A 26,876-nucleotide genomic window follows, 5' to 3' on the forward strand; every position below is an offset into this window, starting at 1 on the left:
TATATCATGTGATTTCCATCTTGAATTGTGGTTGTGGATTGATACAGCGTGTTCAGACTTATTCGTTGTGTAGATGTAAGATTCTGATCTTATAGATAATTTCGGAAGTGGAAATTTGGTTCTAAGGTTTATGGGCTAAGTTGGATTGTGAAATTTCAGATATATTGTGCTATCAAACCTATACGAGATATGGTGACGTGGGATCACCCCGGGTATGTGCGTGGTAAGGGTACACAGTGATTTGGTGGTTTTTGGAACAACTCTGGGCACATTCGAGGACGAACGTATGTTTAAGTGGGGGAGGATGTAACGACCCGAACGGTTGTTTTGAGCATTTGCACTTTGCTCGTCAGTTCTCGGGCATGGCTAGCCCGTATGATGTATTATGACTTATGTAATCGTCGGTTTTGGTTTTCAGGCTAATCGGAACGGATATGGAAGAATGATCCTCAGCTTGAAGCTTTAAACTTAAAAGGTTTGACCAAGTTTTGACTTTTTAGTAAACAATCTGGGATGTGAATTCTGATGGTTCGGTTAGCTCCGTTAGGTGATTTTGGACTTGGGAGCGCGGCAGGAATGTGATTTGGAGGTCCGTAGTAGAATTAGACATGAATTAGAGAAACTGGAAATTTGGCAATTTTTGGTCGGCAGTGGTAATTTTGATATCAAGATCGGAATGGAATTCCGGAAGTTGGAGTAGGTTCGTAGTGTCATTTGTGACGTGTGTGCAAAATTTCAGGTCATTCGGACGAGGTTTGGTATGTTTCGGCATCGTTTGCGGAATTTGGAAGTTTAGAAGTTCTTAAGCTTGAATCTAAGGGTAATTTGGTGTTTTGATGCTGTTTTGAGTGTTCCGAAGGTTCGACTAAGTTCGTAAGTTGATATGTGATGTGTTGGTATATTTGGTTGAGGCCCCAAGGGGCTCGGGATGATTTCGGATGGTTAACGGAGAAGCTTGGAAGTGGGATTTTGCAGCTGAAGCTGCTACTTCTGATGTTTCCGCACCTGCGGAGTGGGGACCGCAGGTGCAATGATCGTAGACGCGGGAAGCAACCACAGATGCGGAATTTGTCGCAGGAGCGAAGGATTTGACTATACCTGCGAGCTCGCAGGTGCGAGGTCTGGGGTGTAGGTGCAAAAGCTGGAGATTTAAGTGAAATGTGCAGATGCGGCCTTTGGACTGCAGGTGAGGTCTCGCAGGTGCGTGAATTGGGCCGCAGATGCGGAAGTGCTGGGCAGAATTTATAAAAAGGCCCTTCGCAAAATTTGGTCATTCTTCATCATTTTTCATCCGGATTTGGATCTTTTGGAGCAATTTTAAGAGGGATTCAAAGGAGGTTTCACTGAGGTGAGTAATTTGAACCCTAATACTCGTGATTTTGGTAGTTTTCTGTGGTTTAATCATGTAATTAGTGGTGATTAAGGGTAAAATGGGGGTTAGGGCTTGGGATTTTGGAGAGTTTTGATTGAGGATTTGAGGAGTCATATGGAGTCGGATTTTGGTAAATTTGGTATGTGGACTCGTGAGAGGATAAGGATTCTATTTTTGTGATTATTATTGGATTCCGAAACGTGGGCTCGAGGATCGGGTTTGGTCAATTTCGGATATTTTGATTTAATTTGATAATTTTCACGTGGGCTTTGTTCAATTAGCATGTATTGATAATATGATTTTGATTTTGGATAGATTGGGGGCGATTTAAGGCCGAATCAAGAGTCAAGGGCATCACGGGTTAGAGTTTTATCCGGTTTGAGGTAAGTAATGACTGTAAATCTTGTCCTCAGGGTATGAAACCCCGGATTTCACATTGTTTCACTACTTTGTGGTGACACACGCTAGATGACGAGCGTGTGGGCGTGCACCATTGGGGATTGTGACTTGGTCCGTCCCGTAGCAATTATTAAGTTGCATATTTGACTGAAAACTATTTGATACTATTGTGCTTTGGAAAGTATTACTATGTTTTGGGCTGAATGACATATTTGGGCCTTGTGCCAAGCTGTTTGGACCCTTAGGGGATTTTTACTACTATTCCTCACTATTTTGATTTAATATTTGTACTCAGTCATGCTATGCTTTACTGATTTCACAACTCAGTCTTATTTACCCCGTTTTGAGGTATAAAAATGATATTTTGGTCTGAGCACCCTGTTTTACTGTTAGCCCAAGTGGCTTGAGAGGTTTTTGACTGCGTGAAGCCGATAGCCTGTTTTGTGAGGATATTATGGGATCGGGTTGCGCGCCGTAGCAGGTTGTTCTGATTCATTGTTATGTGAGGCCGAGGGCCTGATTGATTTATGCCACAAGGTGGCTTGTTGTTATGAGGCCGAGGGCCTAACTGATTTATGCCACGAGATGGCTTGTTATAGCGCTTGGGTTGTAAGAGCCCTTCCGGAGTCTGAACACCCCTAGTGAGCACGGGTATCCTTAGTGAGTGATATAACGTTTGCCCGAGGGGCTGATCTTGATACATGTTGTGCCCGAGGAGCTGATTCCGAGTGATTGTGAGGTAGCCCGAGGGGCTGGTTCTGATTGATGTTATGCCTGAGGGGCGGTTTATGATTCATGTCTTGCTAAGGGGCTATTTACGACTTTTATCATTTTTATTTTAAACTTCATTGAATCTCTGTTGAAACTGTTAGAAAGACATTTTTCAAAGGATTTTTACTGAAATTAGAATTTAACGAGATGACTTGATTTATATACTGTTTTGGAAACAACCTGTACTTATTGTGGTGTTATGCCGTAGATTATGTGTTTTCTTACTGCTCAGTCTTTATTTACTTTTATTACTTACTGAGTTAGCGTACTCACATTACTCCTTGCCCCTTGTGTGCAGATTCAAGTATTTCTGAACCCGGTAGCGGGTGTTGATTACTCAGTGGCAGGTCCATCGGAGTTAGCAAGGTAGCTAGCTGTCTGGCGTTCGCAGCCTTGCTCTTCTCCCTCTCATCTTCCTTGGATTGTTTTAGTATTTTCTAGAATGCGGTAGTCTTTGTTGTATTCAGACCTTAGTAGATGCTCGCCACTTGTGACTCCCCGATGTCGGGCCTGTGTTTTCTTTCCGCACTTGTTATTTAAGGTCATGTAATGGGATTTTATTTGATTAATAGTGTAAGACGTTCCTTTTATGAAATATTGGTTTGATTTGGGATTGTGTCGGTTGGCCTAGTTTCACGATAGATGTCATCATGATCGGATCGGTTTTGGAGTCGTGACAGTTTTGTGCCAAATCTTTCTTTTTCGGATCAACTTTCATCCAAACACGTTCCTACACATAAGAAATACATAATAAGCATAATTCACTTTAATAACCATACATTCCTCAAATCACAGAACATCTCGAATATAAACATACTCAGAAATATTTAGTTTTTACCAATTATCATAAACCATGAGTGTGATCACAAAAAATCTAAAAAAGTGAGATAAAGGTCTAGTCGCTATTTCACTTTTTTGGGTCCTGGAATTTAGTACTCAGCACTCATAACCATTTCGAACCAAGAATGTGACCAAGTCTATCTACGACACGTTAAACAAGCAAAGAAATGTTCAATTAACAATAACCTAAAACCCGATGAAAGACCAGCCACGTAAACATAAATATAGCAGAATTATAAAAATGTAATGTACGTATATACTTATATTATTCTGTTAAACCATAATGATAAAATATCTTAATTTTCTTTTGAACATATTCGTTGCCTATTTCGTGTACGTTAAAGAAACATATCAATCAATATCTTCTGTCATTTCTAAATGGAGAACCACTTTTTAATATATAACAACCGTTTCTGGAATCCCAACGTTCTGTTTTATTATACATCTATATAAGAGCTGACATTATACTTAGGCCTCGTTTGGCCATGAGTTTGCCAAAATAAATTTGGAATTTATTTTCAAAACTCATGTTTGGCTATAAATTTTGCCCACATTTTGACAAAATCCCAAATTCCAAACCCCAAATCCCAAAATCACTCAATTGCTGATTTTGGGTCAAAATCCCAAAATTTGGGAATTATATACATGTTTTTCCAAAATAAAGTTGGAAAATATGTTTTGAAAACGTATATCCAAACACATTTTCATCTTCAAATCAAACTTCACCCAAATCAAATTTTTTAAAATAAATTAGGAATGTATGGCCAAACGCTAGCTTAAAAGCAGGCCAAGAAAGGGCAAAAGAATATAAAAGAGCAAATTTCTATAACTATACTGAACCTTCTTAATTACCTTTAGTTGCACTAAGCTCCACATAATATATGGTCTCTCCTTTTAGGTCAAGACAAGATGCATATTTCTTCTCATGTTCCTACCACTACTACAGAAAATTATACATAAATTTTTAACGTGCATTTTGGTCTCACCTTTTGTCCCGTTAACTTTTTTTGAATGTTTTCTTAGTGGTCCCTCGTCGTTTTTCATAACGACTTGCTTTAGAAATATATAAGGTGAACGATGAAATAATTATTTTGAAATTTTATACATTCATTTTGTGTGTCATCGTCTTTATTACATCACTTGTAATATGTGATCCTGTTTGCCTGTTTAGTAGTAAGTGTGAAAATTACTACAGAGCACCTGGACTAATTTAGCTGCTTAGGCCTCCAATAGAAAACTAATTACAATTTTTGAATTAAAAAACTACACCTATGAGATTTCTTGGATCCCTTTAGTAAGTCTAATCTCTCTTATGAATTTTTTCTTGATTTGTACAAAATTGCTATTTACATTAGTTCCTCTATAAACCATCCAGTTCTTAGAAATGTGATTTTGCTGTCATAAAAAGTAAGGCAAAATGGCTTCCTGACCACTTAAACTTGTTAGGTTTTTAAAAGTCGATAAATAAATTTTCTATTTTCCCATTTGAACACTCGAACTCATTTTTCCCGTAAATAATAAATACATCTGACAAGAGACCGTGTGCGTACATATTACACATACACATACATGTCCATCCAGTCAGCAAATGACCAATGGATGTCTTACATGTCAAGGGCGCGAAAATCCTAACCTAACAGATCGGAGTCCCCTCTTTCATTCCATATATCGACCCCTCTCCCCTAGTTTTAACCTCTCTCTGACCAAACCCTCTCCTGTTCATTCCAGCATTTTGATGATCAGAGAAGGTGAAAAGAATCTTGAAAGTGAGAGGATCATGTGTAAGGCCCATAGGCCATCATAGTAGGCACTCAATAGGCCACATAATATGCAAAGCCCTTCTTGCCATCGATGAACTCTCCATAAGTTCGGAAAACCTCGTCGAGAATGGCACTGATCTGCTCATCGCTGAATTTGACCGTAGGGTTTACAACAACCACCAAAGCTTCAATTTCCTCGCGGTAAGACCCCCATCTCAGGGGCGGAGCTAGCCCATCGAGTACAGGTTCGGTCGAACCCAGTCATTTTGGTCAAATTCATGTATTTGTCTTAAAAAATCAATTGAATATGTATAAATTATTAATTTAGAACCCAGTAACTTTAAAGGTTAAAATTCCGAACCCATAAGCTTCAAATCCTGTCTCTGCCTCTGCCCCATCTCCATTTGCATCAAAATTCTGGAAGATTCTTTTCACCTTCTCCGATCGCCGAATTCCAGAACCTTCCAGATTCTTTTCACCTTCTCCAACATTCAAAAATGACTTGTTTATGGTGGTCAGTGGCGAAGCCACATGGATATAAGGGTGGTCAACTGACCACCCTTCGTCTAAAAATTGCACTATGTACATAGGTAAAATATTATGTTTTAGAGGTATATAACACATATTGAACACCCTTTATCGAAATTTTTTTTTATTTTTTTTAAATTTGAACACCCTCGGAGAAATTCCTAGCTTCACCACTGATGGTGGTGGATATGGCATGAGGTCGGCCGTGCTAGATGAACTTCCAAAATCGATCATAATCACTCACCCCTTTCCAAAATCGATCATAATCATTCACCTATTTTTTTTGTTTATTATCTGTTAATCTTGTTCTGATCGAGCTTCGTTTGGTCTAAGTGATGCAAAACTTAACTTTAACTCCACAATGACAAAATATACGACTTTTAATCATTTTCACGATCTGAAAAAAGAAAATAAAAATAAAAATGGAGCTTCAGATTTTACAAGAAGGAGGAATGAAGCCTCAGATTTTAAAAAATGGAGGAAGAGAGTACTTTAGAAGGAATAAATAAGAAGACACTTAATCAACCCATTTTGTACTGTTGGGCGTTGGGAAGGAGGCATTCACGCTCCTGTACGTTGTGTTCCTCACGGGTCTACTGATTAGGATCAACTGACGCCACATGGACACGGCCAATGGTCAAATATATTTATTAGTTACGGGAAAAATGAGTTCGAGTGTTCAAATAAAAAAGTTGAAAATTTATGTATCGGCTTTTAAAACCCCGTCAAGTTTAAGTCGCCAGGAAACCATTCCGCCAAAAAGTAAAGCACCTCAAAAAATAACCTTTGAAATAATTCTTCCATCCAAAACTTTACTCATCCACTCCTCTTTTTTTGTTTTAGAAAAAAAATTAGTTGAACTCACATTTAGCTTCTCGTGAGTTAATTCAAATATTTTTTTTCAGTTTTACATATTTTAAAATTTTCAAAGTTTCATGCATGTTTAAAAATTATAAGTATAATTTATTTATCATTTAAAATATAATTTTAATCCTTATTCATCGACCTAGAAATTAGAATCGATCAAGTTGATATCACCAATTAGTTAAACATGCAATTTAATTATGTGCTACACGTACGTTAGAACATTAAATTCATGAAACAAAAGCTGTTGAGGGAAGAAATATAATTTGATAAAACTTGTGGGCGGTCATCACAAAGTATAATAAACTAATGAGAAAATCAGCACAAAATAACAAAAACCGAAGAAAATCAAACTATGAATATGTCATATTTTAAGACAAAATATTACTAAGAGTACTTTTCATTTCATGGTTTTCTTTTTCAATAAATCCAGCCCCCTCTCTTCTCCACACTATAAACATAAACCTTATTCATGAACCGGAGAGAAAGTTCAACAAATATGATTGTTTCATCTCAATGGAATCGTAGGTTCAAAAGTTCATTCATAAAACCAACTATTCTAGCTTTCATAACTTCAACTTTGATAGTATTCTACATTTTTTCTACCTTAAGACTTCTCAATATTCATCCTCATCAAACTCAGCTTGAAATAAAAACACCATTGGATATCAGCTCTTCTAATTTGAGAATTGTGGTTCAAGAAATACAGAAATATAACAAGCCAATCAAAGATGATGAAACTCTAACTCTTTTATTACCGAATTCTACTGTTTTGCCTTTGCCTGAGCCATTTCCAATTTCTAAACCGGAGCTTCAAGTCGGTTCAAGAGGTGAGAAACTTAATTGTTTTTACTTCATGTCCCCCTTTAGATGTCCTAAATTAATTTTGTTGAATTTTGACCAATATTTATGTTGCTACCTATCTTGCCTCAATGATCAATTAAACTTTAAGAAACACTAGTATAGGCGGCTAGACGCTTGTTGAATTATGTCAAAATTGCTATTATTTCATGAAGTTTAGTCCCATCACATGAAAAAGCAAAATTAACCACTGTACTTTATAAATGATTAAAATCCAAATTTTTGTAGTTCTTTTATTTTTATCTGTGTAGCGGTGTTTGACTCAACAAGAAAAAAAAAAGTTTTAAACTTATGGTCTTTAACGTATTATAACATTTGTTGGGCTATTAAAACATGTCGGATTAATTGGCCAACATGCTTATTTTCTTTTGTTTATCTTACTTTGTATTTTAGTTTCGTATTATAAGCTGGAATAAATAGCCAATATATTCAAATTGGCCGACTGGTCTAAAGAAGGGAACAAGGAAAGGTTGGTAGATATCTTCTAAATTTTTTGACAGCTTCATTGAGTTGCCAATTCAAACTAAGGGATAAAGATGCAAGCAAAGTAGCATGTTTTGAACAGTGTTTTTATAATGCAGTTTTAATAAATAAATATATACCATGCGTTTACAAAATACTGTTTTATTTACCAATAGTTAATTAACATACATTCTTGTTTTTTTTTTATCAGTTAAATGTGGTAAGTTGACATGAGTTAGTCACATGTAGTTTTCCCCTTTTTCTTCAATTCGTTAGAGAAGAATGAAGACCTCATACGATAAATGTCAAGTTGGGGGAAGGATAAGGGGTTGAGGAGGCTGACTTCATCTTCTCTCTTATTATTTTTCATATTATATACTAGTATTAATTAAATCATTTTCACAGTCCTACTTTTTCTTTTAATTAACTTCTGATGTTGAGTTTTGAACGGAAGTATTCGTCATTTTTCAATAAAAGTCTAGCTTCTTCATCCTGCACTATTGCAGTTAGTTGCCATATTAGAAAATAACTCTTTCAAGAAATATATATACTATACTTTTTCAAGATTGTATTTTGTATACAGCCATCATAAAAGGTTTTGTAACTTCAGGATACTCGTAATTACCAAGATCACTTTAAGAAATCTTTTAGCGCATTGTATTTGTTTCTCAAGAAAATTCCAACCCCCTCCTCCCCCCCCCCCCCCCCCCACAAAAAAAATGGCTACAAAAATTAAATCAAAACCGAATTGGAACATCAACTTAAGCTGAATTTCTAAGCATTACGAGCATTTACTGGGGGTAATTGAGTATATTATTAGGTGGTTTGGTTTGTGTTTTCCTTGGTCTTGGATTAGTTAAAGAACAATGAATACGATAAATTTATCTTAATTATCTCTTATTTGTTTCCTTTTATTTATTTTTAAATCACTTTCACAGTTCTACTACTTTTTCTTTTTCATTGGTGTTGTTGAGTGTGACGGGAAGGGTGGCCCGGGCGGCTAGATGAGTATCCTCTATTAACATATTAGTTGACTATTTTAGAAAATCATTCTTTCTAGAAAAACATACTCTATAGGTCGCTCCATTTTAATTGGTACTATTTTCATTTCAATCTATACAGAAGAATATTGACTTACTTTTATATTTAAAATAATTTAATTTTAAACTTATTCATTATTAGCAAAAAAAGATAACAATTTAACTTTAAATTTTAAATCTTACATTTAATGACATGATTAATAGTAACATAAATGACATGACTTACTTAAGACCACAAATTTAAGAAGTATTAAAGCTACATAAATATCATAGCATTTCAAATCACGAATTTTAAAAGTTCTTTTTTCTTTCCTTATCTGTGTGACTAGTCAAATAGATAACATAAAATGCATAAATATTTTTAGATACTTTTCAGAATTATATCAACTTCATTTCTAGATATTTTCAACGGAGAATAGCGTTTTAGGCTCTCAGTTATTGGTCAATTTTGATTTTGATCATTGTAATATTTGACTAAACACATTTAACCTTCAATTTGTGCGAATGTTCAAGTTGAAAATCCCTCTCATTGCGTCTTAAAAGTTTGTAGAATTATTAATCGTTACATCATCTAACTACCTGAGTGTTAATATAGTTCTAAATATAATTTAAATAAAAAACACACATTTTAATGTGTTTTAGAAATTATTAAGCCAATTTGGTTTAGAAGATATCCTGAGTGTTAATATAGTTCTAAATATAATTTAAATAAAATATATTTCAAATGAAAATGGAATTTTGCTTCCAAAATTAAAAAAAAAACGATTTCGAACTTCAACTTGAGCTGAATTTATAGGCATTTCGAGCATTTACAGTGGGTGCATGGGAGTACGTAATGATCATAATGACCATAAAAGCTAGTCTGATTTGTGTTTTCGTTATCTTAGCATATTTATAAATTTGCTTCATACGTTTTCAGTTAAAACAACTTAAAGATGGTACTCCATTGTTTATTAAAACGTTATTGTCAAGTATTGCACTACTTATAAAACAAGTTTGTAGATAGCTTAGGCACATTAGGGTTAGGAAAGGTATCTTAAAAGACTTACCAAAACTCAAAAACAACCTTGCGATTAGAAAATAAATAGCATTCCGTTTTTATATTAACTTGGTCTCCAGAATTAAGATTAAAAGCACATTTAAAAGCTAATTTTAAACCTCAACCAAACTGAAACAATATCAACTTAAGCCCGATTAATTTCCAGCTTCTCAAGTATGTACGTGATAATCACGAGTTTGTTTGATCTGTCATTTCCTTGTCCGTGATTGACTTTTTATTTTTTATGATAATTATGTATACATCAGGCTAAGGAAAATGTTAAACAAATTTCAACTAAAATTGTCAATTCTAATATATAGATCAGCGCAACTATATATGATGGTGTATGCATATAATGTCAAGTTTATACTAGGTATATACGTAATTGTATACTATATTTAGATAGCAGCAGCCGCTCATCATCATACATAGGATTCCATCAAAATGGACAATAATGTTATACTATATATAGTGTATATAAATTAAAATAGATTATTTATTTCCTTTCAGATCAGAAATTCGTGAAGAACAAAGACGTGTTTCATGACAAGGATCTCTTCCAAGAAGAATACAAGGAAATGAATAGAACCCTAAAGATATATGTGTATCCCCATAAGATGAATGACCCCTTTGCAAATGTGCTATTACCAGTTGACTATGAACCAGCAGGGAACTATGCAAGTGAGAGTTATTTCAAGAAAGCCCTTTATAAAAGCCATTTCATCACAAATGACCCCAAAGAAGCTGACCTTTTTTATCTTCCATTTTCTATAGCAAGTCTAAGGAATGACAAGAGGGTAGGGGTTGGTGGGATCCAAGATTTTGTGAAAAATTATGTGTTTGAGATAAGTGAAAAATACCCATATTGGAATAGGTCAGGAGGGGCTGACCATTTCTATGTTGCATGTCATTCTATTGGAAGGACAGCAATGGAGAAAGCTATTCATGTGAAGTTAAATGCTATTCAAGTGGTTTGCTCTTCAAGTTACTTCCTATCTGGTTATGTTGCTCATAAAGATGCTTCCATTCCTCAAATTTGGCCTAGAAAAGGAGTACATATACATTCTAAAAATGGTCCTTCAAAAAGGTAACTTCGGTTCGTTTTATTTGTTTTCTCTTTTTGCAAGAACTTTTGTTTAGATATATTTCAATATACCAAAAAGCAACACAAAGAAGGAAAGGCAGTGCGACTTTCAAATGCAAATTAATTAAAGATTAAAGAGTTGAATGCTAGTTTTCCGAATTATATTGTAATTCGTTTTGGGAATTAAGGATAAAGTTACTAAGTAGTAATTAAGTTAGTTTATGATGGAAATGAAAATTTTGTTTACGTGAAATTGAACCTATGGAATTCATTTTGGGAAGGATGTAGAATTAATAAGTTAGTGTGTGATAGAAATGACATCTTCGTTTAAATGAAGTTGAACATTTAGACAAACTGATCAAAACTATACCAAGTAATACGTAGAAGGAGTGTGCCATATAAACTAAGACATAAGAAATAATATATATTATAATTAATTCTTTGAAAAGTATCACTCCCTCTATCTCAATTTATGTGTCGTGCTTTTCACTTTGGACGTTTGTTTCAACAAGAATTTTGTTTTCTTAATTATAGTAAGTTTTTAATTCAAACATTCTCATTTTATCTTTAATGAATGACATGATATGTTTAAGGCCGCGAATATTGTTGGTAAGTTATACACACTTCTAGTTAACCACGAAATTCAAAAGTTTTCTTTACATAAACTTAAGTCCAGTCAAATGAAGAAGCATAAAATAAAATAATACGGAGGGAGCTGCTTATTTTTTTACTTCCCAATCATTATTTAGTTTCTCTTTTTCAGAAAAGGAAGATCACTAGATTATCCTTATGATCCTTTTGTCCTTTTTTTGGTAATATGAAACTTCAGGCAAAAGCTAGCCTTCTTCGCCGGAGCAATGAACTCCCGAGTACGTGAAAACCTAGTTCAAGTATGGCGAAACGATTCCGAGATCATTGTCCACAGAGGCCGAATGAAAACGTCCTACTCGGAGGCGTTACAGGGCAGCAAATACTGTATTCACGCTAAAGGTTTCGAGATCAACACTGCCCGAATTGGTGACGCCCTTTACTACGGTTGTGTTCCAGTGATATTGGCCGATCATTACGACCTTCCATACACTGACATACTTAACTGGGAAAGCTTCTCCGTTATCGTTTCATCTCTTGACATTCCAATACTGAAGAAAATTCTTGAAGAAATAGAGTACGATCGGTACGCGGAGCTTCAAAAGAATGTAATGCAAGTGCAGAAGCATTTTCAGTGGAACTCTTTTCCGAAAGATTTTGATGCTTTTCATATGGTTATGTATGAGTTGTGGACTCGAAGAAGCCATTTGAGACAGATCTACTGAAAAAAATTGTTAAGCACTTGTATAACTAGGTGGTGAAAACCAATTTTTCATCCCGTCGAAGTACCACATGAATTGTTGGTATTGTTAAATCTTTATGTCTTTGTAAATTCTAGGTAGAACATAGGTTGAGAATTGTTCATAGCGTTATTTATGTTCTGTTTTTAGCTATAATGGCAAGTACACTTGAGGCCAGACAGATATAACAGTTAATGTATTTATATTTTTTCTTCATTTGTGGTTTAATAAAGCTTACCGTCATTTGTAAAAAGTGGGATTTCATATTTATGGATCGACAATTTGTCAGGAGTTCTGAATTAAGCTAAGTTATATTTCCTTCTCCTTTAACCTGTGTTGTACTCCATCAGTTTGGTTTCTGCAACGATCCGGCCGATCGTTCTGTGTGTTTGAGCCACGTTACATTACTTAATGCTTTCTGTATGTATGTTTATTATTTTGCGACTTGCGGAATTATTTAGCTTGGCTTCGGAAGGTTTGAGAGTGATTGGAGATAGCCTGTTTAGTCAAGTTTTTTCTAGGCCAAAAGTTTTTTTTTTTTTTTTGCCAAAAGCACTTTTGGCCAAAAATTGAGGTGTTTGGCCAAGCTTTTGGAAAAAAAAAAGTGTTTTTGAGGAAAAGCAAAAGCCGTTTTGGAGAAGCAGAAAAAGTTGATTCTCTCCAAAAGCACTTTTCTTAGAAGCGCTTTGAGAAAAATACACTTAGAAACAGTTTTCAAAAGCTTGGCCAAACACTAATTACTGCTCAAAAGTGCTTTTCAAATTAATTAGCCAAATACAAACTACTGCTCACCAAAAGTAAAAAAGTACTTTTGAGAAAAGTACTTCTCAAAATAAGCTGATTTTAGAAGCTTGGCCAAATGGGCTATTAGTCTCATTTTGGAAGCTTAAGTTATTAAGAGGTGACCAAGATTTGACTTTTGAATAGACGGTCTCATATTGGCGGTTTAGTGGTTCCAATAGGTTCGTATGATGATTTTGGACGTAGGAATATGCTCGGATTTGGATTCGAAGGTTCCTAAAAGGTTTTGGCCCTATTTGCCGAAACTTGGTAATTCGAAGGTTTGGAAAGTTCATAGTTTTGATCGTAAGTTGACTTTAATATTATCAGATTCTGACTGTTGTTTCAGGACTTTGGATAAGTTTATTTTCTTGATTGAAACTTGTGTGTAAAGTTTGGGTGAAATCCAAAATGTGCAGGCATGATTAGATGTGCTTGTGGAAGTTGAAAAGTTTAGAAGGTATGAGTTGGATTTTGATCTTCGATTTGTGGTTTTGACGTTAATTGTGATGTTTTGAGCCTTGAAATAGTTTTAATTAGGTATCCGTACTTTTTGATATGATTGATCAGGGTCCCAGGAGGCGCGGGTGTGTTTAATATTGATTTCGGGCCATTTTGGTATTGTTGGGCAGTTCTGGTGCTGGTGTATCGCACATGCGAGCTTTGGTACGCAGGTGCGTGTAATGACTCGGCCATTCGTTTTGAGTTCTATCATTCCATTCTGCAATTTGAGACTTCGAGTGGCTACTTGATCACGCCCAACTATGCCTTATAAAAAGGACTAAGCGGTCGCTGCAAATATAATCTGGTTCAAGTCCACAGTCGAATCCCACAGGGAGCTAATCTATTTACTATAACTTTTAACACTGCTAATGATAAGCTCAAACAATTCTCAGATGCAAGATTTTTTTAATGGATAATGAGTAGAATTTAGTTAACTAAGTAAAAATGACAATAAAACTAGCAATAATCAAGAGTAGAGTTAAATTCAATGGTAAAATGGTCTAGGGTTATTGATTTCCCCAATTGTCGGATGAATTCCTGACACGTTAGCTATAATCTCGTCGTAACACTCTATATGGAGTATGAATTCTGGGCTACCGCAATTATCTCTCGATCAATTACGATAATTTACCAGAAGCATTCTCTCGAACTACTCTAGTTAACAATCTATGCAACTCAGAATTATCTCACCAAAGCTTCGTTATCTCTAACCCTGCTTTTAAATTCAAGTAATTAATCTCCTATTTTATCCGAAAGTGGTATTGTTCAACAACAATCTAACCAAGTGTTCTTTCTCAAGCAACACAAGATAACTAGGCACAGTTAATCAAGGGCCCTTTTAATTAATCACAAAACAACACGTAGTTGAACAATCATAGAGTAAAAACGGCTCAATTATATCAAAACATAGTCAAGACTTCATCCAATAATTGGTTTCATCAACCCTAGATGACGGATTTAGCTACTTATACTAATAGAGAAAAATTCACTATAGAAGTCATAATCAACAATGGAATTAAAAAGAAGAAGATGAAAGCTCTAAGGAAATTCTCTGTCTTTCTCCCGTGTTATTGCCTTCAAAATCTCTCTAAAAACAGTTATCCTTCTCTTCTAAGCGAATTAGGCTTCATATAGGTTTAGGTTAGTCGCCCTAGAAATTACATAATTGACCCTGAGTTATTGGCTTACGTCCGCTCGTTCGCAACCGTGGATTGTATCGTGGATCTGACCACGGATTTCGCCCAGTATTCTACCTCAGTGCGCGGTCAATCCGTGGCCGCGCACCTGCAGGGGACTTCGCCACTTGGTTTTCTTTCTCTTTTCGACCATGCTAACCTCTGATTGGCCTTCATGCTCTATATTGACTCCAAAACACTTTTTAGCTTCCTCATAGCTCGGAGTAGCTCCTGCAAAACATAAAACTCTTAATTAGAGCATTTTGTTATCTTTTAACATTCAAACATTGATAAAGTGCGGCCAAATTAGAGTGTAAATAGTATATAAATTGCATAATTATAGTCTACTATCAACACCCCACACTTAACCCTTTGCTCGTCCTCGAGCAATCAAACCACACTCTACAGAGGCCTAACTTCCCTAACTCGTCACACCAAGAATATTCCATATAGATTGAGTACATTAGTGTAACATCCACACCTCAAGAGTTGACTCCCGCGAGCCACACATTATTCCTAACCGACTTTCTTACTCTAACTTAGAGGTCCGGACTTACCTCTCCTTCATGAATCAAGTGCATGCTCACAACAAAAGAGATTCATTCCACAATCAACAAAATGCACACACACTGAGGAACTTCAATATAAACAGAATTCACTCACCCTCAGAAATGACATTCATATGCCACAAAAGATGCACCATAGTCATGCCCGTAGTGTATTGCTCTACTAATCGAGCTCATTTAGTCTAGTATCAAGTAGGACTTGATTTGGTTGTAATGTAGGCTACGAGACGGGTAGGATATATTTAGATATAAGAGTGACTACATCTCCCTAAGTACTTTAATACATATACTTTAACATTCAAACCCCACACTTATGTCAAACCATAACTCCACCTTCACATCACTATATATTAACTCCATTCTTCTTTAAGCACACTTACATCAAGAGCCACCAATTATCAAGGAATATTTTTCACAACAACCCAACTATTTATTATTTTTTTTAATTCAAGTGGCTCTTACTTTATCAAAACAGTGCACCTTTCTCCTTATTTCATTAGTTCCACTCAAAAGCCAAACTCAGCACCCACACTTTAACTATTACAAAGTTCATAACTATTCAAGTGCTCATAAGAGTTTAAAAGGTACAAATAGATGGTTAATTCAAACAAATGGGTATATCTTGTAGTGTGGTTGCCAAAGAAACAGGATTATAGACTCAATGGGGTTAACTACGATACATAACAAATGGGTGGATGAAGTATATATATGGTTCAACAAGGAAATGCCTATATCACTTCCCAGACTAAACAAGACTACTATTTTGTTTTGCAGACATACGGGGCAAGTTCTCGACATCAAATGTCGTGCACAAAATACAACAAGCCTCACACACACATGGCACATGACTCACTCCAGATTGGGTCATCAAACACTCTGATCAGGGTACTTAAGTCAAATTAAGAACATACAGTTTAAGGCATTCTTACAAGAGTCGACAACTGAGCCTAAGCGTCACACTAAAGTACCCTCTATATTCAAGGCATTACGACGTTAAGAGATCCTATTTCTATTTCTACCGATAGACCACAAGTTCCTACTAACAATAAAAAAAAAACTAACTACACCCGGTTCAAATGAAACCCTTGAAAAAGAATCGTGGCTTAAAGAAAAACCAAGGGGGAATCAATACACTACTACAAAAGAAAATCTTTTTATGTTTTTTTTCTTCTTCGACTTTAGTCCCTCAAGAAACCCGTCAAATGATATCCATCGTCAGGACAAGTAGAAAATGATTATGTAAATAAACTACGAAACTATTCTACATACAACATACCAACAAAGTATCCCTCACCCCACACTTAAAATGATGGCATGTTCCCATGTCACACAAATAAAGTAATGCGAGGTAAAGGAACTTCCCTGGAAAATCAGTCTTGATCGGAGACAGTGCCGGGGTCGAGATGACACACCCTCCCCAACGCACGCAGCCAGCCCATGATTTTCTTCTCCGACTTCGCATTTTGGGTGGCCAAGGCATCAACTCTAGTCCCCAATTCTGTGACGGAAGTGCGCAGCCCTGCCATTTCCTATTCTAAGGTTGTCATCCGTGTACTCCATCTTACTGCAGATGGTTTTTCAACCGCGGCAACTTGTTCCTGTGGGGGTGAGGAAGGCCCAACTTCCTTCTGCTCTTCATCGCTCTCCTCTAACGGCTCAGAATCATCACTATCAATTGTACGGGGCACCATTGTATCCTTCCGAATGGTCATTTTGTCTTCCCAGAACTTTGCTTCTTTCTTCACCTTGCCATCCACATTAGGGTTCTCTGGCACCCCTGTGGCCCGGCACAATCTAGTGACCAGAGAGGGGAAGAAGAACCCATAACTCTTCAGTGGTGAACGGATGAATATCTCAGACTGAATAACTTTGGTCACATCAAAATCATGGCCATTCACGAAGCACCAGATCAATGCAGCTCTCAGAACATTTACCTCAGTGGTGTTGTGGGACGGCAACAGTTGACTATTGATGACGTACAACCAACACTTTCCTTCAAATGTGAGTGAGGCTGAGTGTAACTTCGAGTTCAGCACAACCCACACTACCTCTTTGTCTGGTACACAGATAGTTCTGAAAACATGTGCCAATATGTTGGTACTCGCTGATAAGTATCATAGTAATCCTCCTCCCCAGTGAATACATGCAATCGATACACTCTCTTGATGGCTTCTATCGAGGCATTCACTCTTTTGGCGCACAGTGTAGATGTGATCTTCATGTTCAGACTTGTTGGCATAGAATTCCCTGACAAGCATCAAGTTACCCTCCTTCGGCACTTCGAAGAAGATGTCCAACCTGCGCCTAATCAAATCCGTATACAAATTAGGGCATTCAGCCTGGAGGGATCTCCTGTCAACTCCCCTTTTCGGTATAGGCTTTCTAATAGCCTTCAAACTGAAATGGTCTTGGGCAGCTCTGGAGACAACCCAAGTGCGATCCAACTGCGATGAACTGGCTGGTGCCCGGGCCGGGGACGAGCCTCTATGACCACTTGACGAGGCACCGTTAGTGTGTCTTTTCTTTAAAGATCTCATGGTACTTGAAGATCTTGCAAGGAATGGAGCTTAGGCAATGGTTGAGTAGAGAAGAGAAAGAAGGAGAGGAGATTTTATTGAGTTAAGAGATTGGGGGAGAAGAAAGGGAAGGGGGATGCGTTATTTTTGTTTTGGGGAAAGGGGGAAGGGTTTTAGATTCTTTTTATTAAGGGGGAGGGAAAAGAAGTAGGGGAGTGGGCGGATAAGGGGGGAATAAGTAAAAAAAACTAACTAAAAGGGGAGAAGAGAAAAGAAAAGAAAAAAAATATTTTAATTGAACCTGAATGGAGCCGCATCCGCGGTCAAATCCGTGGCTGCGGACAGAGACCTATGCAAAATCCGCGGCTGCAGATATAGGCCTCTAGAAATTTTTGCTTTTTTCGCACTTTTGCCTATCTCTAGGATAATTTCATCACCCCGCGTCCTTCCGCTGCGCATACTTTAATTCCTACACCTTATTAGATCGGTTAATATTGTCACCGTTCAAAAATCAATTACAAAAATAAGAACAAAGAAAAATAATGGGTTGCCTCCCAAAAAGCACATAATTTAACATCGCGGCACGACTATTTATAGCAAACCATGAGTTGCCTCCCAGGAAGCGCCTAATTTAACGTCGCGGCACAACACAGACTTTTATTACTACTCTTCGCTCGTGTATTGGGGCTCTTCCAAATATATCACCACTATATCCCCATTTTCTTCGACCATTCCAAGGTAATGTTTCAACCTTTGCCCATTCATCGTGAACTTATTTGTTCCATCTTCAGATTCAATTTCTACAGCTCCACTTGAGAACACTTGCACCACTCTGAAGGATCCTGACCATCGAGACTTCAATTTACCTGGAAATAATCTTAGTATTGAGTTGTATAACAACACTAGATCTCCGGGTTTGAAGTTCTGATCTAGAATATGCCTATCATGCATCATTTTCATTCTTTCTTCGTACAACCTTGCATTCTCAAATGCATGGGATCTGAATTCCTCGAGTTCATGTAACTCAGTGACTCTACTGGTGCCTGCGGCCTCCATATCTAAATTCAAATGCCGTAGTGCCCAAAGGGCTTTATGCTCAAGCTCCACCGGAAGGTGGGATGCTTTTCCAATACCAACTTATATGGTGACATACCAATTGGAGTTTTAAATGCTGTGCGGTACGCCCATAACGCATCATCCTGCTTCTTTGCCCAATCAGTCCTTCTCACATTCACTGTCTTGGTTAGGGCACTTTTGATTTCTCGGTTTGACATTTCAACTTGCTCGCTCGACTGTGGGTGATAAGGTGTGGTCACCTTATGGCGAACTCCATACTTTTCCAACAGCCGTGCGAATGCTCTATTGCAAAAATGGATTTCACCATCGCTGATTGTAGCTCTCGGGGTGCCAAAACGTGTGAATATGTTTTCCTTTAGAAAGCCTATCACCCCTTTTGCATCATTGGTTGGGAGAGCCACAACTTCAACCCATTTGTAGACATAGTCAACTACCACCCATATGTATTTGTTACCATACGAGCTAACGAATGGCCCCATAAAGTCAATCCCCCACATGTTAAATACCTCTACCTCTTGAATAGTAGTCATCGGCATCTCGTGACGTCGAGATATGTTGCCTGTCCTTTGGCACTCATCGCAACTTTTCACCCAAGCATGGGCATCCTTGAACAGTGTTGGCCAATACAAACCTGATTCTAACACCTTAGCCATTGTCTGAATTCCTCCAAAGTGTTCATCATATGGTGAAGCATGGCAAACCTGCAAAAAAGAATGTTGATTTTTCTCGAGGATACACCTCTAGATCATGTTATCTACACATATTTTAAAAAGTAGAGGTTTATCCCAATAATAAGACCAACAATCGCGAAATAACCTTTTCTTTTGAATTGAAGAGAGTTCATAAGGTACATTACTGATTGTTAAATAATTAGAAATATCAGCATACCATGACGTCTCCTCCTTTGTCACTGCTAGTTACTGTCATCCTGAAATATCTCTGTTATATCTTCAACCTATACCTTCTTTTCAACTCCTTCCAACCTTGAGAGGTGGTCTGCTACTTGGTTTTCTGTCCCTTTTCTATCACGAATCTCCAAGTCGAATTCTTGTAGCAAAAGAACCTAGCGGATCAAGCGTGGCTTTGACTCCTTCTTTACTGTCAAGTACCTAAATTGCTGCATGGTCAGTATAAACAATAACTTTTGAACCAATCAAGTACTACCTGAATTTGTCAAATGCAAAAACTACAGTCAACATCTCCTTTTCCGTCACAGTGTAATTGAGCTGTGCACTGTCGTGCCCACTTTTTTCCCTTTATGCGGGGAAGTCCGGGTTTCGACATTCATGGGGGAACAACTTATTTTCTTTTGGGAATTGGGTATTTGAAGAGTCACCACCTAACTAATTAAGGTGCGTTAGGCACCTAGAGCAATTAACTCATGTAACTAGTTTTGTATTACTAGAGATTAGGGTAAGGGCTCGAAATAACCTTGAGGGGAAGGTGCTAGGCACCCCTTGCGGTCCACAACGGTAGGTCCCGGCTGAACTTAAACTATGCAAATTAGTCAATTAACAAGTAAGTAGTATTAGCACGTATTTGCAAATAAAGGTAGTTTTCATGGTCTAAATACATATATGATCAAGGAAGTTGAGATGGTCTAATGCACATATATGAAAGAAGTTTAGATAATTTAAACACATATAGGAATTGGGAAAGGAAAGTCCTAAGTTGATTATCCTATAGGATCAATCTGTGCAATGCCCGGTAATCCTCCTCAACTAGAGGGGCTACACATGACATTAGCGTGCAGGTCATCATATCCTTTTACTGCCCATTACCCTCCCCCCTCAATAGTTATATAAGTGAGTTTGATTAACGACCTCTAAGCATGTTGTTACCAGTCCCTTCCTTGTGACCCCGGAGGAATTTAGGACCTCTAGCCTTAGGCAGTTCTAAACAATCCTAAGGTGTTTAAAAGGGAAAAGTCTAGGCGACAACAAATAACACATATGACTATCAATTAAGGAAGCAGGTAAAAGGCTCATATTTACCTCCACATATACATAGGCAAATAAACAGCATGTCTCAAACAGCTAATTTTGAAGAAGTTTAGAAAGTCTAGGAACATAATATCTAGAGGAATGTTACAGATACAGGATATGTAGTGTTTGTTTTAAGGGAAGTGGCAGAATCCTAACCAGTTTGCCTACTGGTTTTATAGCTTGTTAAGCCCGGATAATTTCACACACAAACAGAACTGGTCTCACAATTATTTAACAGCCTAAGGCTTGCCTAGGTGTGTATATGTAGTAACAATCTAGGGCTACTTATACAGTTAAACTCCTTTCATCCTATAGGCATGTTGAACTAAGTGATGAATATTATAGCAGGTGATTTTATACTGATTCATATCAGGTCATGATACATATGTGTGAGGGTTGTTTTAACCTATTTATTTTAGCGACATGTTTCAAGGAAAATGCACGTGTAGTCCTAAAACATGATCTCTAATGCACATGGAGAAGGTTATTTTTTATTAAACAGTATTAGTAACCTAATGGCAGGTTTTCTAAGTGATAGTGACTTATACAGAATCAGAAGTGAGATGATGAACTATAACATGTGATATGCAGAAGCAATAAATGTGATTGTCCTAAGTCAAGGTATCTAATGAACAAATTGTGCATGGTTTAATGCGAGTAAGCATAGCAATCCTAAAGCATGATATCTAATGCGTCATACAACCTAGAACATGATTTCTATAGCAACTCAACATAATGTAGCACCTAAAGCATGGTTTCTACCCAATTTATCCCACAAAATCACATAGCAAACTTCCTCTTTCACTAGTTACCCCAATATCCATTTACAAATAATTATTACATATCAGGATTGAATAAATTACATAGATGAAATGTAAAGTGATACTATAGGGAGCTTGAAGCAGGCCCAAAATAAACCTAGGAGTACCAGGCCTTCAATGTAGTCTCAAATGCTCAGAAATCTCATAGCCAACAAGTGTACAGGTGTGTCAGAGTTCCCTAAGGACCTCAAGGATCCCGGACAGTGCTCACACAAAGACTTTTCTCAAATAGAGACTAGTTATGTGCAGTGTGGAAGAGCCAGCCCTGATATGCCAGAGTTCAGAGAGATCTCAAGGATCCCTAAGCAGTACACATGCCAGAGGGGCAGAACTTAATAACCTAAGAGTAAGTGAGAGTGTTTGACATAGTTTGAAAAACTTAGTGAAAACAATGTGGAGATAACTTTTTAGGAATGAAAAATATTTTCTGGAATAGACCCATTTTAAGAAAATGCTATGAATGAAAACCAGTTTTTTAGAAGAATACTGATAACATTTTTTGAAAACAGTTTAGAAGAGAGAAAATTCAGTAAACAGCCAGTCAATCACAGAAGGTTCAGATTCACAAGCACTTTAGCAGGCAGGTTTACACACAAGAGTGTAAGGGATTAGGAACATATAGGAATCTCATTGAGGGTACATGAATAGGGTGCAGGGAGGCATGTAGACAATAATATGCATCGAACACCTAGGAGCTTCATAGCCTTAACAAATTAACCAGGACAGTAGGCAATTAAGGCATGGAGTAAAGATGTAGAGGATAGAATTAGACACACAAGTAGGATCAACCATATGCATTATAATCACATAGTTAAGGGATTAAGCATAAATCACAAGCAGGCTGGTCAAGCATCAGATAACTGGTGAAGTGTAGACATACTAGTTATACATTGAACAGGGCAGAATTTAGGCATGCTAAGCAAAGAAGTAAATAAGAGGATAGGTTAAATTCATAGTCAATGAACTAATACAGGAATGAAACACATAGAGTTTGAGTTTCAAATTTAACTAGAGACATACCAGTTGAAGAAAAGACAGAGGGCAGAATATAGAGCAAGTGTAGTCTCACTATCTAGCCTTGGCTTTCATCCAACTAGACCCATAATAGCACAAGTAGCAAAGAAGGAGAATAGTTTAAGTGTATGTGTGTATTGTGAACTGATGTTTGTGTGTTGAGAAGATATATGCGCGCACACACACACACACAGATATATATATATATATATATATATATATATATAAAGTCGAATAGTATAGGTAAATAAGGCAAGAAAATAATCAAACAATCAATCAAGTAAGGTCAGTCATGAACAAATTAGCAGAATAGAAATGAGTAAAGTCAGGCTAGCACTACTTAATTTACGGAAAACTTTATACGGAATCAATCAGTAATTAAGAGCTAGGTTAAATAAGGCAAGAACTAACTCCGAAATCAATTAGGAATCGGTTCTAATAATCAAAGCATAAAATCAGGCCAGTAGCACCAATTATTAATTGCACATAAGGTAAGAATAGGTAAAATCTAACAAGGAAACACCGGTACTAAAGGAAAGCCCAATTTCAAACCCTAATTTAGGTAAGTGAAATTAATTAACAATTAATCGACAGAATTTAAGGCAAACAGGCAAAAATAGTAAAATGAACGGTTAAATGATCAGAACTCTAAGAGATTAGGCAGAAATACAGAAACATATAGTAAATAAAATAAATAAGGAAACCCTAATAGATATTTAGAGACGAAAACGTTTAAAAGTTAAATATTTTGCAGAAAAAATCGTTGAAATCAAGACCCTAATTCTAGGGTAAACCAAAATCAGTCAAGAATAATAATAATAATAGGAAAGGATTAGAAAATATCGAGATAGAAGTACTGAAATTTTAAAGACGAAATACCAAAATAAACATGAAATTGTTTCAAATCTGAGGAGATCTAAACAGATTCAACCAAAAAATAGCCAGATTCATAAAATAAACAGAGGTTGAACCAAATCTGGTTTGAACCGGAGATTTGAAACTCTAAAAATACAAAAATATTCGTACTCACGGGTATTGGGATGAACATAGACGGAAATAGTCAAGACATGAAAGATTTTGAACTAGATCTGGCTCGAGTTTGGACAGATTTGCTTTACCATGTTAGGAAAGAAACTAAATAGGGTCATAGACGAGTAACCAACGGTGAAGAGAGACCAATAATGTAAGGGAATCCATGGCTGATTCCGTTTTGGGTCAGAATCGGAGGGGATAATAGGTGACAGCGCTAGAACTAGAGAGGGGTGAAAGACGAGAGCATATGAGGGTGGCGGGTTTGGGAGAATGGGTAGGGCTAGAGATTTTTTTGATATATTAAAAGGGGTCGGTTGGTTTAGGGTCGTTGATCTTCTGAGATCAACGGCTAGGATTAGATGTCTAGGTGGGGTGGGTTTAATTACACGAGTATTTGGGTTTGGTTTTGGGTTGGACGGGTATGGGTTTAGGATAGGCTAGGTCCAAAATTGAGTATTTTCTAGGGGCTAGATTTTAAATACCCAATTAACTTAATAAAATAATTTATAAATGATAAAAATGTGATTTGTGCATGAAAATACTTTAAAATACATACTTAATATTATAAAAATATGAAAAGTCATTTTTTGTATAGATAATATAATTGTGCATATATATAGGCTATTGCTGCAAAAATATGCAATTCTAGCCTAAAAGTACAAATATGATTGTAAAAAATGCAATTAAAATATTTAAGCATTATATGGGCATAAATGATGAATTTAGATGATTAAATCATCATAAAAATAATATGAGGGATAATTATTGTATATTTGTGTAAATAAAAAATGCAGAAATAATTTGATTTGAGGCCTTTAAAATTATAGAAAAATTGTAAAAACTAATTGATGCATGGTTAGTATAAATAATAACTTTTGAATCAATCAAGTATGACCTGAATTTGTTGAATGCAAAAACTACAACCAACATCTCTTTTTCCGTCACGGTGCAATTGAGCTATGCACCGCTTAGCGTTCTACTTGCATAGTAAATTGGGTGCATCAGCTTGTCCTTTCGCTGCCCCAAGACTGCTCCTATAGCATAGCCACTTGCGTCGTACATGAGCTCGAACGGTTGCTCCCAGTTGGGAGCAACAATGATGGGTGCAGTCACCAATCTCTTCTTCAGCTCCTCAAATGTCAACCTGCAATCATTAGAAAACACAAAGGGTTGATCTTTTTCAAAGAGTTCACACAAAGGGTTAGAAACCTTAGAGAAATCTTTTATGAAACGCCTGTAGAACCCTGCGTGCCCAAGGAAACTTCTCAATGCCTTGACCGAAGTGGGCGGTGGCAACTTTTCAATCACGTCAACCTTAGAATGGTCAGCCTCAATTCCTTTACTGGACACTCGATGCCCCAAGAGTATCCCTTCTTGTACCATAAAAGGGCACCTTTCCCAATTCAATACTAAATTTGTCTTCACACATCTTCTGAGCACTCTTCTTAAATTGTGAAGACAGTCCTTGAATGAATCCGCCACCACAAAGAAATCATCCATTAATACCTCCATAATGTCTTCAACCAGTATCCGTGAAAATGGCTAACATACACCGCTGGAATGTAGCCAGTGCATTGCAAGGTCCAAAAGGCATCCGAAAGGAAAAGATGCCATACGAACAGGTAAATGATGTTTTCTCTCTATCTTCGGGGGCTATTGCGATCTGATTGTACCCCGAATATCCATCCAAGAAATAGAAGTGAGATCACCCAGCCAACCTGTCCAACATTTGGTCAATGAATGGCAAGGGGAAATGGTCCTTCTGGGTGGCTGTGTTCAATTTCCGATAATCCATGCAAATACGCCACCCTGTGACTGTACAAATTGGGATCAACTTGTTATTCTCATTTTGTATGACCGTCATTCGTCCCTTATTCGTCACACACTGAACAGGGCTGAACCAATTACTGTTAGAGATGGGGAAGATGATACCTGCATCTAACCACTTGATCACTTCCTTCTTCACCACATTTTTCATATTTGGGTTCAGCCTTTGTTGATGTTCTCTGGAAGGTTTGTACCCTTCTTCCAAGAGAATCTTGTGCATATAAAAAGCTTGGTTGATACCATTTATGTTTGTTATGGTCCAACCAATAGCAGTCTTACGTTCTTGTAACACCTGTAGGAGTTACTCTACCTGCACAGCTAGCAAACCTGATGATATAATAATAGGTAAAGTAGAATTAGGCCCTAAGAAAGTGTACTTGAGGTGAGCTGGAAGCGATTTCAGGTCCAATTGTGGTGGCTCCTCTATCGATGGTTTCGCAGGTGTTGTTGTTCTTTCTTTTAAGTGTAGTGGCTCGAACTGGGGTTTCCTTTTCCAGAACCCTTGACCTTCGAGATCCATGACCCACTCTGCCAACTCCTCACCATCCACATTTTCCAGATTCATCAAGCAGGCTTCTAACGGATCCCTGACATTAATAGTCTCATCCTCCTCTTGTAATATTACATCTACGACCTCCACCAGTGAGCAATTTGCAAATTCGCTGGGTCTCTTCATAGATTGTTGAACATTGAATATTATTTCTTCATTGTTCAACCTCATTTTCAATTCTCTAGTCTCACAATCAATCAATGCTCTCCCAGTGGCTAAAAATGGCCTTCCCAGAATGATTGGTATCTCTTCATCCATTTGACAGTCAAGAATGACGAAGTCTGTAGGGAATACAAATTTCCCCACTTGAACAAGCACATCATCTAGAATTCTTGTCGGTCTTTTAACTGTGCAATAAGCCAGTTGCAGCAACATTGAGGTCAGTCTAGCTCTGCCAGTTTTGTATAGATTGTCAAGGGCATCAAGTTTATACTAGCTCCTAAGTCACATAATGCTTTACCAAAATCATAACTCCTAATGGTGCATGGGATAGTGAAACTACCAGGATTAGACACCTTTTGAGCCATAGGCCTTGACACTACCGCGTTGCAGGTCTGCATCAGAGTTATAGTGGACAGTTCCTGGAAGTCAAATTTTCGAAGCATTAGGTCCTTCATCATTTTTGCATACGCTGGTATTTCCCTCAAAACATCCATCAGTGGAATATTCAATTGAATTTGT

At 37.1% G+C, this 26,876-nt stretch overlaps 2 protein-coding genes across 2 annotated transcripts; one reads left to right on the forward strand and one right to left on the reverse strand.

Moving 5' to 3' along the window:
* The first annotated feature begins 6,924 nt into the window (after positions 1-6,924).
* Positions 6,925-12,670, forward strand: LOC107759534 (putative glycosyltransferase At5g03795). Its single transcript, XM_016577504.2, has 3 exons — positions 6,925-7,364; positions 10,447-11,023; positions 11,850-12,670. Exons 1-3 carry the CDS (start codon positions 7,007-7,009, stop codon positions 12,331-12,333), a joined length of 1,419 nt encoding a protein of 472 aa, XP_016432990.2. The 5' UTR covers positions 6,925-7,006; the 3' UTR covers positions 12,334-12,670.
* A 5,882-nt stretch (positions 12,671-18,552) lies between these two features.
* LOC107759525 (uncharacterized) lies at positions 18,553-26,851 on the reverse strand. The gene is made up of 5 exons (XM_075243336.1): positions 26,656-26,851; positions 25,956-26,542; positions 25,028-25,360; positions 19,043-19,667; positions 18,553-18,755 (listed from the first exon to the last, which is right to left on the reverse strand). The coding sequence occupies exons 1-5, from the start codon at positions 26,849-26,851 to the stop codon at positions 18,553-18,555; spliced, it is 1,944 nt and encodes a 647-aa protein (XP_075099437.1).
* Between the last annotated feature and the right edge of the window lie 25 nt (positions 26,852-26,876).

Source organism: Nicotiana tabacum, chromosome 22, assembly GCF_000715075.1.
Source record: "Nicotiana tabacum cultivar K326 chromosome 22, ASM71507v2, whole genome shotgun sequence".
NCBI classification, from domain to species: domain Eukaryota; kingdom Viridiplantae; phylum Streptophyta; class Magnoliopsida; order Solanales; family Solanaceae; genus Nicotiana; species Nicotiana tabacum.